The 16,397-nt window shown below is 39.9% G+C and overlaps 1 protein-coding gene across 1 annotated transcript in view; it reads right to left on the bottom strand.

The window, feature by feature from the left end:
- Nucleotides 1-1,767: 1,767 nt before the first annotated feature.
- LOC129343330 (xaa-Arg dipeptidase-like) overlaps nucleotides 1,768-16,397 on the bottom strand; it is a 29,091-nt gene continuing 14,461 nt past the window's right edge. The window contains exons 6-7 of the mRNA XM_054999534.1: nucleotides 14,512-14,619; nucleotides 1,768-13,393 (exon numbers count right to left, since the gene is read on the bottom strand). Coding sequence (XP_054855509.1) covers nucleotides 13,188-13,393; nucleotides 14,512-14,619 — 314 coding nt within the window. The 3' untranslated portion in view covers nucleotides 1,768-13,187. The remainder of the gene's footprint in view (nucleotides 13,394-14,511; nucleotides 14,620-16,397) is intronic.

The raw sequence follows: 16,397 nt of genomic DNA, 5'->3' as shown, positions 1-16,397 counted from the left end.
AGAGACAGCATGATGTAGTAGGTGTGGTATGGTTCAAATCCTCTATTCTGCCATGAAAGCTAGTTAGGGCCATCACTCTCTCAGCAGTACTTATTTCACAGGCTGGAGGTTTTAAGGATAAACTGGAAGAGGGGAGATCAATGTTCTAAAAGTGATGCACGGGGGCCACAAAGGTAGTTTCAATGTAATACTTTCTTCCAAGGTGTCATGAAGTAAAGTTAAGCCTACTAAGTTCAGACTATACAATACAGTGAGCAAGTGGGAACTCTGTGCAGCTTTACAGAGGGAAAATTCAGCAGCCCTCCTTTGCAATATCTGCATGTGGCCCTTTTCTCCAAATCTGGGGTTTTTAGAAACATACATGGAGTCCAGGGTGCCCTCCCGTTTTGCAGTTTTTGATCTGTACAATGAGACCACTTAGGTGAATTAGATATATTAAACCTGAAATTAACCTGGAGTAGATATTTGTACTAACTAGACCATAACCCACAATGTACAGACAAGAGCAAGATACAAATAATTTATGTTAGCACTGAATTCATAGCATACTCTCCCTATGCCTACATGTGCCATTTTCTTTTGTTCTTTCTGTGCTAGTACAATATCATATTTTACTGGGGCAACAGTACATTCAATTCTAAAATTGGCAGGTTATCAACAGAGATCAACTCTTTGTTAGCATCAAAGCTGAAATGGAGTATCATAGTCAAATGTAGATATGCAGAACAAGAACTGGCCTTAAATTTTCTGCTCATATATCCTCCAAAGGTTCTCCTTTACATTGTCAGAATTCTTACAGATTACTGAATTGATAAGGAAAGTATACCAATTTAGAATACCTTGAGTTTAAGATATGAAAGAACCAGAAAACAACTTTTAATGACTAGAGTTCCCGCTAGTCAGAGATTATTAAAAATATCTCCGGAAAACTGCTCAAAGCGACTGATGGAAGAGGGGGGGAAGCATAACTATAGAAATCTAAAGTGGTGTAGAGCTTAGTGTAGGACTAAGAGCTGGGAGACTCAGGTTAAGATCACTACTCTGCTATGGAAGTTTGCTGGTCACACATATTTACCCTAGCCTACCAACAGGAGAATGAGGTCAGCCTCTTCGGGTTCTCTCACTGGGGAGAAAGGCAGGATATAAATGAAGTAAATAAATAAAATTAAATAAATGTCATAAGTAGGTATCCAGGCTTGCAGTGCAGATATTTGGGGAGAACAGGAAGCTAGATAAAGTCCCTAATGCGAGCTAGAAAGTGCCCGATTCTCATCTCGATCACAAATTGACTTTAGGCTAGGTATTATAGTCTGAGTTTCATTTATCTGTTACATGAACATTGTATTGGCCTACTGTATAGGGTTATAACCTCTGAACACTTAAAAGCACATATGTGCATATTATTAAGGGGCAGAGAAGTGTAGAGGGGCTAATAGTTGGGATGAGAAATACAGAAGGCCAAGAGGATATTCCAGGCTTTGGCACTATACAAAAAGCAACGTCTCAGCTATAGTTATTAAGCCTTGTCGGGCACACAAACCATCTAGTCCAATATGTTGTCTCTTTTCGAAACTCACAAGCAGCTCCTGTTAGTTTGTAGAAAGTTGACCAATATGGTGTAGGCCAGCCAGCCATGCAGATCCAGGCAATACTTCCAGCTATCATCAGGGCTTAGTAGATTCCAGCAGCTAACAGGGATGGGGCAACTTGTTGATGGTATTATCTTTCTCCTTCTACCCCCAATAATTGTTAATCCCAATGAAGGAATATTGTGCAAGACTCAATTTTATTCTTACAATCCAGCAAGTACATACATACAGCATACCATTAAAGCTGAATGTACAAAACAATGATACATGAGCAGGGGCACACTAAAAAAAGATTACAAGTGTATACAATATGCTTACCAAAGTTACTTTACAGTAATAGATTGAATTGTATCTCAAGTGTTTAAAATTGTTTAAAGGTGGCACAAGAGGCTGCTTTAGCCTCTAAACATATCTTTTCCATAAATATCTAAGCCAGAAATTATCACTGTGAAACAAACCTGCAGAGATGTCTTCAGAATAGAAGCCCTGAAATATATCTGTACATGCTCAAGTAAATCATCATGATGTTACTCCTAAGTTTTAATGGATCTGTTATATTAACAGGGTTTCTTTTTACATTTTTGAAAGCTGAAGACATGCAGATAAAACAGCAAACACTATTTTGGAGAATAGCAGTAGCCATGGCACTATAAAGCAATTACGACATTACAGTATTCTTGCAGCCTAACAATGAAATTGTAAATAATTTACCCAAGATTAAAGAACTGTCTCTTATGAATTTGCATTCTGTTTAATACAGCATAAAACACGGCTGTCAATTCATAAGGTTACAGCCATATTCTAAGATCTAAATAAGACGGCCCCAGAGTATACAGCATGAGTGACACAAGTGGCACAGGCAGCGTAATCTGAAGCAAGCCTGGACATGTGCAGCATAGAAACCAACCTGCACTCCTGTCTACTAGTACAGTAAATTAGAGGCAAATCAATCGCAAAGAACAAGGGATAGACAGGCTACATATGTTCTGCAGTATGCACACAGGTGGCATTCTTAAGGTGCTTGGACTTGTGGCACCCTGTGCCACAAGTCTGTACATCATTGGCATGTAACTAGTGGGGGCGGGGTACAAGCAGAATTCTTAGGAACATTATTAGAAGAAATCAGTAATTGCACAACATCAGAATCAGTGAGAAGTCACTTAACAGATGATTTGAGGCTGCTATGGTGACAAATTCCAGGCCCCAGTTAAATGCACACACCCTATTGGACCAAAACATGAAGCCTTCTTGATAAAGAAAGAGCTCATCCCCCAGCTTCACCATTTCAGATAATGTCTCCAACTCACTTTAAGCATGTAGCAGGAACTCTGTTCACAAGTTACAGTGAATGCAAGTACAATCTGTGTAGTGTTCACTTTGTCTTCTGAAGCACATTAAGTAATTCTCACATTCAATACATGTACAGGTAAACATGTGATTAAAACTGCACATTTTCCCAGGCACTAGTTCCTGCATGTTGGCTCTTTTGTACAGAAAGGTATACACATGTAGATGCATGTGTACATGCATTCACTGTAATATGTGAAAAGGGTTAGTGGTGTTATTTGAAAGGGGTACTTATCCATACGGGTGTTCTATACAATTGTCACCTCAATTTATTTTACTGAGCCATTCATGCACTATATTAGCATATTATCAGCTCATCCTCCTAGGTCACAGACTGTAGGTGCACTAACAAATATTGAACACAAATGGCACAGAAACTCACAGCAAATTCTGAAAATGTCATGACAGGTGCCAGCATCAAATGACTTTCAAGGCAGCATTAACATGTTTTAAAGTAACTACCCTCTCTTTTAAACTAAAGTCATTGTAACCTATGTAGCATATAATTTTAACTGTGTCACATTGTGCTGTGCCAAGAAAAAGATGCTTTCGTCATGAGAGTAAGTTTACAGAGATCTGTGAATTAGAAACTTAAATGTTTTTGTAAGTACAAATCAAATTAAAAACCGTATCAAGAAAGCCATTAAACAGATTAGCTTACTTAAGGGTAAGGATGTTCATAATATTTTATAGAAACTCTCAGTAAAACCAATTTTCTTTCTTTATTCACGTGTTCCAAAGCAGGTGTGCTATCATCCTATCCAAGGTGAACTACTCCACAAAAACATGCTGTCTCCCTCCTCCCAAAGTATGTGCTTGCTAAAAGTATTGATTTCCTAATGACAAGCAAAATATCAAAATAATGTCCATGGCACTGCCCTGCGGAACTCACTGAATGAGTTTTCCTGCATAAAACTTGAGAACAACTAAGCTGTAACACCCACTGAAGGCATTATCTTTGCTGTCATGTATACCATTAAGTATACAGCATTATCATCTGGCAAGTTGGATTGGAACCCTTGTCCATTCTGAACAGTGTACATGATACAGACATAGAACACATTTTCTGTATACCATGTATACATGCCTATATGGCTAGATTCTTTGAACAGAAAAACAGGAAAGCACCTGAGCTCAATGAAATACTTAATTCCCTTTTGGTATTTATTCAGGGTACATTCAGAAGCATAACTTACAGAGAGGTTGGAGAGCCTTGGCAAGAGCTGTTAGAAGACCCTGGTCCTCTAGTCTGGCTAGTGAATGAGTATGAGCCTGCTTGCCAGAGAGAAGCAATGCTCCATAGCCTCCTTTCTTATCCTGAAAATATAAACAGCTATCACATGCACCATATTTGGACAAAACAGATCAAATATACATTAAAATGCAATATGGTCATATGAATTTTATAAAATTGCCCTACTTTTAAAAGTGTAACTCTGAGACCATTCTAAATATAGGCTAAATATAGGCTTATTCGTGCAGGCATAATTATGTCTGATTTTGTCCCCATGACAATAAATACAATACAGTATTTAGGAAAACATCTGAAGTACATAAATGCTTCTCTCCTCATAGTATGTCAGGAATAATATAAAAAAATCAATACTGAGGTAAATTTTAAATTTTTCCTAACTTCTAGCACTTGCTAATTGCCCTGACCTGGATAACCCAGGTGAGCCTGATCTTGTCAGATCTCAAAAGCTAAGCAGGGTCAGCCTTGGTTAGTATTTTGATGGGTGACCTCCAATGACCAAGATTTCAGAGGCAGGCAATGTCAAAAGACCTCTGTTAGCCTCTTGCCATGAAAACCCTGCCAGGGGTCGTAATAAGTCAGCTATGACTTAAGGGCACTCTCCACCACACTTGCTAATTAGAATTTGCTGTAAAATATTCCAGCATACAAACATAAGGCTCAAAATTTGGTGTCTCAGAAAAGCAACTGCAAGTAGTTTATAAAAATGCTCTCTCATATCAATCTGAATCAATCAGAAATACCTATAGTTTAAAGCAGTTAGACTTGCTATAATGCTTTATCTTAAATGGTCTTATGATGGTCTAAAATATCTTAGTTGATGGACTAAAGAGTGCAATAGAGCCATTAAAGTCAGCAAAGGCTTTGTCATGAACTTCAGTGGAATGTGGCCTTGAAAATACCATTTTATTTCACCAACATGTGTGAATGCAAGCTTTTGACATTAACTGGGGAACCGGTTAGCCAAGCTAGTGAGCATAGTGAAATATACTGCCTAGTTTTGTACCTAGAACACAAAACACTTGCCAAGGGCAAATAGTGAGTACTTTCTTGTAGCATAATGTAGCACATATACAAATGAGGTAAGGTGATAAAGCATATACAAGCAGAGATGCATTAGATACTTATTTTTAATTTAGTAATGTCAGTTAAGATATACCAAATACAAAGATTAACTGAATTAGACAACAAAATATTTTTTAATAAGGAAGTCTCACCATGGGGTGAAAAACATTCTCTCATGCCACAGTGAAATGCTTTGAAGTTAAATAGTCTTTAATATGTCATATACATGTGTATAAACACAGCCACATGTTAAGGGATAGGAACTGACATACAAATGGCCATGAAAAGGTTAAAGATAATGGCTTCGATTCCATGGAGAATATTTGTTGTACTCATGCTACAGACCGCTGATACCTCCCAACTATTTCTGGGTATTCCCCCATCTCCCAGGGTGCAGCATTTTGGAGGGGGTGTTTGGCCAGCAGAGGGCAGAGAGTAGGTGTGAATATCTCTTCCGTTTGCAAATATCCTTTGTGAGATTCAAAGCAATACATTCTACAATTTTGCTCCTTGGTGACTTGAAAATTCTCAAGCGTACACAAGCTACTAGTAGAAAAACAGCCCTAGGCTAGTGATTATTATAGGTTTTGGGGTGGGGCATGTGAAAGACACCCTCAAGCGGTCTCTTTTACCTGAAAGTGGTTACTCATGTAAACAGAATTCTCCCATACTACCTCTGAACTTCCTGAACGCTTCGTACAAAGTGAGACTGAAGCACTGTGGGGCAATAGGTCCTTTGCCTGTATTGGGGCTCTGACAAATGCCCGATCTCATCACATGCTGGAGTTTGGTCTTCAGAAAGGGTAAGACAAATACATCTCCTGCACCAAATATATCTTACTGGCATCAAAGCAGACATGGTTTACTCAGTCCTATACATGACCATCAAAAAGAAACTGCACAATTCATAACAGATTCTCTTCACAGATGCATGTACGTACTGACCACAGTACCTGCAGGATTAACCACTTGACTTGCCAGGCATGTCTGAGTGAATAATGCCTTATATACAAATGTAATATACACTACCTCACTCTGCAGAAAGTAAAATTTTACTCCAACTTTGCAAACATTTACAGAAGTTATTACCAGACATTTTACACACTTTCTGCCCACCTGTGCCTATGCTAGTCATGTATAATCTAAAAATAAAAGAAAAAACAGCTTTGGTGAAGATTCCTAGCCTTGTCACCTGGAGGTCACTCTTCATCATAAGCAGCCAGGAGAGCAGTCTGCCTTACTTCACAAAGGAGCAAATCCTTATCAAACACTTAGAAAGAACACTGGTTTTAAATCAAGGTTTTTAATTACACAAAAGAACAGAAGAAACAAATTCATTCTGGACTGAAAAGGGAGCCAATACATTCATTACAACCCAAACATTTCATGTAGTGGCAAGTGTCCAACCTTCCTCCAATGGAAGAGCCATTTAAACTGGAGGAAGGCTTTAAAATTTGCTCTGTGAAGAAGCAGGATACATGCTGGTCTCTTAGGTGAACTACTCTTGCAAGGAAAAATAATGTAAATCAAGTGATAATTTTGTATATTTCTGGACAGCTCTCTTGAGTGATCTGTTTTGCACATGACATTAAAATTAAACACCAGCTTTGTCATTTTTTTTTTTTTGCCACACTGAGGGATTTAAACAAAATGCATAGCATTATAACAGTGTATCTCCATATTACCCACAGAAGATAGATGAGGCTCAAAGGGCAATGCCTCAGTGAAACAGGGAGGGAACTACCTCAGTAAACACAGATTACTGACTGATACAGCCTCAAGGCTGGCTATTTGCAAACAGCAAAGGTTTTTCACTTATGGCTCAAGTGCTAGCTTCAGCATGAACTCAGGTGTAGCAGGGCTTACTCTTTCCCATGGAATCCAATGTAGCTTTTTGTCCAGTATTCTGTAGTTCAACAGACCAGGCTCAAAATTTGCTATTGCTTTTGCAGACCTAGATAAAGGAGCTTGGGGGAAGGAGAGAAAGCTAGTGCCTTTTAGGAGACCTCTGAAGAAAAGCCATATATCAGCCAGATACAAAAAGCACTGCTGGTAGTCTTACAGTGAATCCAAACTGACCAAATTATAGGTAATTCCATTCTAAAAATGAATATAAATATGGAACAAAATTAAGAGCGGATATACACTGGAGTTTGGTATTTGCAATTATTCCAGGTAGCACATGTGAAACTTCTCTCACTTTTGGAATAAGGAAAAAAACACAAGTGGAATATTCCCCCCCCCCATATGGGGGTGCTTATAAGGATAATCTTACCTATCTAACGTACAGCTCTGAGTATGGATACAGTTTTAGCTCTATTACTGTAATACATTTTATCTTTTAACAAGTCTAGTTTGTATTGCATCTGAATTAAGCAATCGAGTTATTTTTCCTTTTACAAATCTGCCAGAGCATGACAATATATAGCAGTGTTTTCTGCAACAAGTTTACAGAATTGCTACTTTGATTCTGTAAATACAAGAAATATCTTAAAACACACACACACAACACCAACCTATAATATGTAAGAATACTGAGGTAAGCAAGAATGCTGAGTAACTGATGTCTTAAGCATTTCATGAGGAACTGGGTTCCAATGGCTACCTTGTAGAGGTGGATCTACGGGTGTGTGATGTGGTATTTCCAAGCCGAATATATACCCAGATAATGCTTTATTGGTATTATTTGGTAGGTAAAGGTATAATCAGATAAATCCAGATATATTTGGATATGCTAAATATTGGAATCCCAAATAATCTGGAATTATTTGGGTTTATCTGGGAATTGCTGGGCTGGCCATTTTAAAGCTTGTTCGCTTGTTTTCCCTGGATTTTCCCCCAGGGCAAGGGGAGGGGGGAGTGAGGCAAGAGGGAGGGGGAGTGAGAGAATGAATGACCAACGGGATGTGACTTTGGAGGAACTTTAGTTGTTTGGTCAAGCACAGGGAATCTTTGATAGGACAGCCTTTTCAAAATTCTTGCAGGAACATAAAAACAGGGCTGGCTCTGAACAGATTCCATTTTAGAGTGAGATTTCTGGATTGTGTGCTGTTAAGTACTTTTAGCCTCTGGCTGCTTAGAGTCTCTGCCTTGTGGATTACTTTGCTGCTGCCTGCATGAAGGGTCTGGGCCACCTGAACTGTTGCTTGCCTGGAGAACTGAGAAAAGGATATCAGCTGAAGACACTGGATTGGCCTGGTACTGATGCAGAGAGGAGGACTAGCTGTTTCTTTCTGGTTCCTTTTGAAAATGTGTACCTTCAAGTCTTTTGATTGTGGGGGTGCACTGGGCTTTTTTTTGGTAATACTTTGGTTGGGGCAGAATTTTGCTTTTATTTTTCTGCTTCTGTAACTTGAGTTTGGTGCCACTATTTTACTTTCAAAGGTTATTCTTTGGGGGAGGGACTCCCCCCCTTTCCTTTGGATTGTGTTCTGTATTGCTGAGTTTAATATTTAAAAGGTTTTTGTTGCTGTATTGTTTTATTTAATATTTGCTGCTGCATTGGAGCGGGGGGAAGGATTTTTTTGCTCGGTTGTTAATATTTGTCTGTTTCAGTTTTATATTATATTTCAAGGGTCATTTGTTGTTATTGCCGTTGGCTTTTTTATTGTTAACTTGCTGCTGTTAGGGGGCATTGGTTTACCTTGCAGTTGGTTGTTGTTGTGTTGCTGCTGCCCTGAGTTGCAGCATGCGTATTTCTCGCTACTGAGCACTCGTGGCAACTCCATGACCTTCTGGGGGGTGGGACAACCAGCTTCAAGCAGGGTGAGATGGGGGGGGGCTGCCATGCTAGCTTCTGCCGAGCTTCACTTCATACCAAGGTTCTCGATGAGGAGCACACAATGGACATCTCTGCTGCCCCTGAGAGGCAAGGACTGTAGAAATACCACCACAGGGTGACCAATAAGCACAAACGTTCAGACAGTGCAGGCGGGCCTCAAGAACGCACTGAGTCTGATCCCTGAGGATCCCAGACTGGATGCTGCCTCATCATGAGATGCTGCTGAGAGGAATAATTGAAAGAAATATGGAACTATCAAGTTATATAGCAAGCTGGCTGGCATTTGAATTGCGGTTGGAGGCTGATGTGGTGCCGATAATTAGACATACACAGAGCTGAAATTTGTAACAACAAAGCTACAAGCAGCAAATATTAGGTATAAATGGATAATGCCAGTAAAGCTTAGAGTGATTTACAAAGGGAAATAAAAATTCTAGTGTATAAAGAGAATTATACTAAGAGAAGCCTTAGTTTAATTAATTAATTAATATTAGATAGAAATTGTAGACACTTGTAATTTTTTAAGTGTGGGTGTCTTTAAATGCTTGGTATGGTACGAATGAAGAGTGGGGTGAAAGAGTGGGATGAGTGAGATGATTGGTTGATGACAGAGTGTGGAGTGGAGTGAACTGCAGTTTTTGGTTACTGAGAGAAAAGGGGTTTTTTGGTTTAGACAGGCAAGCTGTGTGCAGCCTGAGGGAAAGTCTATGTACATTTGAATGAGTGATTGACCTATCTGAAACAGGCAAACTGTGTGTGTGCCTGAGAAAGTTTATGTATATCTGTGTGATTGATCCTATGAAAAGAAACTTTAAAAACTGGTAACTATCTTTGAAACCATTAAGCTTAAGTACTAGTGTGAAACCGATACGCTTCTTGTAAAAATAAGTTTATTTTGAGTTTTTTTGTTCATCCCAGAATATATGTTATTTCTATATCACATTCCTATCCTCAGGGCCACATAGTCCCATGAAGGAGCCTGACGCTTGGGCACGTTATTAAAGGGGAAATTTAAATTAACTATCTTGGAATATAATTCCTGGTGGCAGCAATCTACCCAGAGGGTGTAAGAAGAGGGTTAAAGGCAAAATCTAACTGAAAAATAAGAGGGGAGTAACAGAATTGAAAGAGAAGGAGCTGGTAAAGTTGACCAGGTGGGTATAATTGTGAATTTGTTTGGCTACCATAGAACTGTAAGAATTTGTCTGGTACTATAGCGGTAACACATTTAATTGGTCTACATTTAATACTTAATATTTAATACTAAAAAAAGAGATGCCGCTGCATCACAAGTCAATTCTTGCACAGTGTGAAGGTTACCTATCACCTGTACTTGCAGGTCCTAGCAGGCATGCAGGAGCATCACCTGATCAGCAATGTAAGCACTTGCTGGACCTCCACCCATGCCATGCTTGAGTGTTTGGTGCAGCAGAAAGCTGCCCTCACAATGAGGCTCTCAGAGAGCAACACTGTGAGGGGGGAGAGTAAGTTTAGCCAAGACCTGCTGACCATCTCCCAGATGGTGGAGATCCTTAACCCCTTTAAGGATTTCACTGTCATGGTCTCGCGTGACATGGCTACCCCACGTCCTGATCCAAATGCTTCACAGGAAGATTGCCACTTTTCTAGACCAGGCACATAATGTGCACTTTGTTTTTAGCAATGTGTACACTCGTGAGAAGACTGCAAGGGGGCACTGGGTCCTGCATGAAATCTCTCATTGACAAGGTGTACATGATGGCAACCATGTGCAACTCATGGATCAAGGGCAGCATAGCTAAGCGGGCCAGGAATCTCACCAGCTTGAGAGATGAGTGCTCTCAGGGGGTGCAGTGTACACAGGCCAAGAGGAGAACTGTCAACAGAGGGAGAGGACGGAGAAGAGCTGTTCTTCAGTTCCCCATACATCCCTTTCTCAGCTGGGTTCTTCTACAGCCAGTCCCAAGATGTCCATGGAGATGGAAACCATTGGGGATATGTTCAGCCCCTCTGGGGGGGAATGTGAGGCATATGACCCAGATTTTGGCAAAGGCAATAGTCAGGGATTACCTCTCAGAGCCCTGTGAGTTGTGTACCACTATTCTACTGGACCTCTCATGCTCTCCAATGAGCATGCAGAGGGAACATGTCTTCTCTCAAGCAGGTATTGCTCAGCCCTCATTGCACTCATCTGCTCTCTTGGAGAGTTAAGCAGATGGTCTTCCTCAAGGTCAACTTGCCGCTCTTCAATTTCCCAACTCTAGACTTTCTGTGTGCCTGCATCCTCTCTCAATCTACACTGGGAAAGTGGGGAAAAGTGCTCTTCTCAAAGTTAAAACGTAGGTAGAATACATTAGGCGTTTAACCATCTCCCCGCCCCCCGCCAAAACCAGCAGCCCAGCCAGAACGCTCATCGGACCTTAGCACAATTTTGTGCAGAATTTTTTTAAAAAGCAGCATCTCTTGCTTTATTTTGGTTTTGCTGGGATTCTCTGGTTTGGCATTGGTTCTGCTGGGCTTTGTTGATTCAGCTTGCATTGGGGACTGGCTGTTGGCCAGTCGTTGCCCCTTTGAACTTAGATTTTGGTTAAAATTCTTTGCCCTTGAAAGCCTTGGACCCCGCCCCCATGAACAATAGACAGTGGCTAAAGGAACCTTGTTCAGGATCCCACAGAACTGGACCCATTGGTCTAATCTTCTTGAAACTAGGGTGTTTGTAGTGGACAGAAAGGACTAGGTTCCCTGCAATTTTGGTGGAGTTTGCACAAAAAACGGCCCCCAGATAGGTTCCCCCATAGGAAATAATGGAGCTGAATTTATTCAGATTCCTGAATAAAATGTGGATCCAAAGACTAATCAGTATTTTTGGACCCTAATATCTGGAATGCTGAATATACATGGTATTCTGGATACCTAGATCCAAATAATATCAATTTTTTTTAGTTCACACCCCTAATTTGATCCAATGGATTATATCTGTGGGTGGAATAATTTCTGTCCATGGAGGGTGACCGTCTTGCCTAAGCAGTGTTTTGGGCTCCAACAGGAGGCAAGAAAGTTGTATCCTGCAGACAGAAATCCTTCTACTATTAGAAATATTCCACTGGATCCAAGCCATTGGGTTGCATCCTACAGACAGAAGGAATTCACATTTTTCCAACCTTCCTCAGCAGCCCCTCAAAAACTGATCTGGTGGTTGGGCGAGCCATGAAGACTAAACAGTGTGGGGCACAAGGACCACTACAGGAAGAGAGAAGCAGTTTCACTTTCATCTTCTGCGCTGGAGCTCTTCCACCAATGAAAATTAGTTAAAGCCAATTTCACCCGTTTGCTTTCCTACTACAGCATCCTATGGCACTTTGGCCACAAGACTTCCAGACCCCAGCATCAGGTTTTTGCAGTCAAAAGGAGCTACTGGAGAAAGATGGCAAAGATCTGTGCAGTTACATTTGTAGTTCATCAGAACCAAGAAACCTGATTTCTCTTTGTGCAATTACTATGGGATACACATGACTGAGAAATTGTAAGGACTGTACACAATAGGGGTGCCTACCTACAAGTGAAGTATCAAGAGATTACAAGACATCTTTTCGGAAAAAAATGAAATGATCAAGAAAATGCTGGATGTTCAAATGCTGAACTCTCAGTTTCAATAGCGTGAAATTCTGCAAGCAGAAACAAATGTATTGCCTGGCAATCTGGTCACATCTTGAGTAACAGCCACCTAAGCCTTTGGCATCAACTTCTTCACAAGCCTCAGGGGTTTTTTTTAAATCATATAGCTGTATCAAGTACATTAATTTTTCCTGATTGCATTTGGTTTTTTGTATATAGTAAGCTGAGCATACATCTTTCACAGTTCCTTGATAAGGCAGCGTTTGCTATGAATAAATCAACTTCTTACACATTGTACTAGCAATTCAAAATATATCTTGCAAAAATCTGCAAAGCTAAGATATTCAGCACATTGTCAATCACTGCAGAAAAATCATCATGTCTGCCAAATTAAGGCAGTTACATGATGTTAGACAAAAGATATTTTGGAAGTACACTGAGGTCATTTAGTTGTGCCACTTAAAATGTCAGCATCTCTCCAGCTATTAAACACTCCCCAGAATTCAAGTAGAACAATTCAGGATTTTCTATTGAGTTTAAACTTGCAAAGTGCTGTTCTTCAATGTGAGGCACATGCAGCTCCAATACCAAGCACAGACCCTTTTCCATGTTCAGGTGCATTCAAGTGACCTTCCTCATTCAGCTTTACTATTCTGAAATCTTCTCTAACTTTTTCCAACAGATCCGGTTTGAAAATAACATCCAACGCAGTCATTGCCAAAGCTTTAGCTGTCCGCAAGGCATAGAACTGTGCTTCTTTTGATCCTAGAATAAATTAAAACCCACAAAAGGGATATAACTACTACAATGAAGATACAGCCCAAAAAAATGAAAAACCATATTGGAAGATGGTATCTTTTGTTCCAGTGCATGTCAAGCTGAGCCTTTTTCCCAAGGGAGCTGACTTTGTGAATCCATTCAGACTTGCAGTTCATCTGTACAATTATCAGTCAATCTTACACATGGTCCTCAGAACTAAGTAGGTCATTTCAATATTGCTTTTTGAAGTGGATTTGAAACAAGTCTACTGCCTTTAACTTCAGCAACATCAACAGAAGCAGTTTTTTGGCCACAAGTATTGAGTGGGTGATAACCCTACTCCCTTACTGAGAACTAATAAGCATATTTAGTCGTCCTGAGGAAAAAACCCATCAGACTAATTTGGAATTGGGGTCAAAATGACCCCAACTCTCACACAAATGGAAAATTGATAGCTCTCTCAATCATGGCATTAGCTACTAAGTAAAAAACATCAGGCCTCAAGAATAACTTTCTTCAGCAATGGAAGACAAAAGTGTAAAATCTGGAATTGGAATCAAAAATACTCCTCACTGAAAACATTAAATTCTCACAGAAATGTAAATGGGGTAAAATTGACCCCACACACACACACTTTTAAAGCACAAGACAGTGTATTTGAAAGAAAACAATCATTTTTAACTGTTGTAATACTGAAACTGCCACCATGTGTGACTTGCCTGCTGTTGCTACCATGTGGCCGACTCACACCTGGTGGCAGCAGCAGGGAAGTCACAAATGGTGGCAGTTTCAGTGTCTTGTGCTCTAAAAGTGGTGGGGTCAACTTTACCCCATTACATCTCTGTGAGGATTTGATGTTTTCAATGAGGCGTGTCTTGTGCTCTAAAAGTGGTGGGGTCTTGTGTCTGGACAAATACTTCCCCTGCCCTGCTCCCCTCAACCCTAAACTACTTCACAGGATTGTAGTAAGGCAAAGGCTGCAGCCCTAAACATACAAACTATGATTTTATTTCTGTGTAAATGTGCTTAGGGTTGCACTGTAAAACAATACTAAGCTTCTTAAAGGACAGGACCCACAAAAGCATCCATACATTTCTGGAAAAACACAGCTCACTTCTACTAACCTGCAGCAGTTGTGTACTGCTCAGTATGGTTCAGTGCATCTGAGCCAATGTAAAAATAGGGATGAATCCCAGGAACCACAAAGGTAACATTTCCAAAGTCAGTAGAACCTAAAGAAGACAAAATCTGTGAGTATTAAATTCACAATATAAAGGAAACCCCGGACAGGTTGCTAAAGACCTAAATTATATAATTACTACAAAGCTGATGAAATGGTTAGCATGTCAAGACTAGGATCTGGGAGACTGAAGTTCAATTTGGGTCTCCAGCGGGGAGAAAAAGAAAGTAATAGTGATGTACATGCCAGGCAATGATAGCTACATGTAAAGAGAAGAACCTGCATTAGACAGTAGCTCTACTCCCTATTCATGAAATGTATCAATAGTCCATAAATAAGAGTCAAAAGAGAAAAGATGTGTATAAGTGCAAAAGAAAGATGTCAGACCTAGCAAAAGAAACATTACAAAAGTTGGGTCTAAAGTGCTAATTACATAGACAGAAACCTATATTTTGCAAAACCAATTAAATTCATCTCATTTACACAAATGAGAAAGGGACATAACTCTGCCCCAAAAGTATAGCTTTCACCCCCAAATCAGTTTTACTTAATTGTGCAAAGATGAGGAACCCAGCTTCTGATTTCCTTTTTATTGGTTTATGTTGAATGAAGTGCTAACGTTAGGTGATGGGGGCAGAGCCTCTAAACTACACACAGCATGTCTCAGTGAGCTCTAAGCTTTTACAAGACCAGTCCACTATAGTCTTGCCCTAATTTCTATTGGATTGATCCTAACTCAATAACATTACAACTGTATCCCTCACAAAGGAAAATCTGTAGAGATGTTAAGGGCATTCCTGATACAGCACCAGACAAAGGGGAGTGGCAAAGTAGGAACTTGCACAAGTTCTGAGGTAACTTCTATATCACCAGAGTACAAAGAAGTTCTGAAAGAACAGAATATGTTAAGAGCTCTGGAATTACAGGAGAAGTTTAGACTCGAAGAAAAGAAAATGGAGTATTAGAAAGAGCAACAGTTAAAGAAATTGGGATATGAGGGGGAGCAACCGATAAAAACAGAGTAACATAGAGCTGAGGCAGAGAAATTAAATTTTGAAAGGGGTATTGAAAGGGCTGAAGTATGAGGGTATTTGGTGGGGAAAAGTTTGAACAGGAGAAAGGGAGAATCAGAGCACAGGGTCTGAATCCTCCAAGACTGACACCTAAACATTTTATTTCATAAGTGGTAGGGGAAGATCTACCACTAGATCTACCCTAGATATTCTTTGCTACTTTTGAGAAAGCTGCCCAAAATTGAAACATTCCTACAACACAGCATATGCAATTTCTGCACAGTCTCATAAAAAGTAAACTGGCAGAGGTATATGAAAGATTCCTCTCAGACAAAGCAGTAAAACATGAAGATTTTAAAACAGGCACTATATGACACATTCACATTAGGGCTTGATCATTTCAGAGATTCAGAACTTTACAATACTAGCCTGGGAAGTCATATGTAGCCTTTGGGGCAAAGCTAGAAGAGCTTGAAAAAAGATTACCTCAGCAAAGGTAATACATCAGAGAAAGTGAGGGATCTGAATACTTGACCAATTTTTATCCCAACTTCCCTCCAGCATCAAAATTTTTGTCAAGTACAAGTTACCTCAGAATGTCACACAAGCTGCAGAGTAGGCAGACAGACTGATGTCTAACAGGAAAGGTTCTTAGAAAAGGATAAGAAAACTATAGTCCTTTAAGCGATTTTTTAAAACCTGAGTAGAGAAGAAAGGAACAAAGAATGACAGAATATGTGAACTAGCATTTTACCAGAGGAATGAATCGCTCCAGAGAAAAGGTGGGAAACCAGACTGAGCATGGGAGAGAGAGAGT

This window comes from Eublepharis macularius, chromosome 1 (assembly GCF_028583425.1).
Source record: "Eublepharis macularius isolate TG4126 chromosome 1, MPM_Emac_v1.0, whole genome shotgun sequence".
Classification (NCBI taxonomy): domain Eukaryota; kingdom Metazoa; phylum Chordata; class Lepidosauria; order Squamata; family Eublepharidae; genus Eublepharis; species Eublepharis macularius.
The sequence above is the reverse complement of the archived record's forward strand: the minus strand, read 5'-3'. Positions and strand labels throughout refer to the sequence as shown.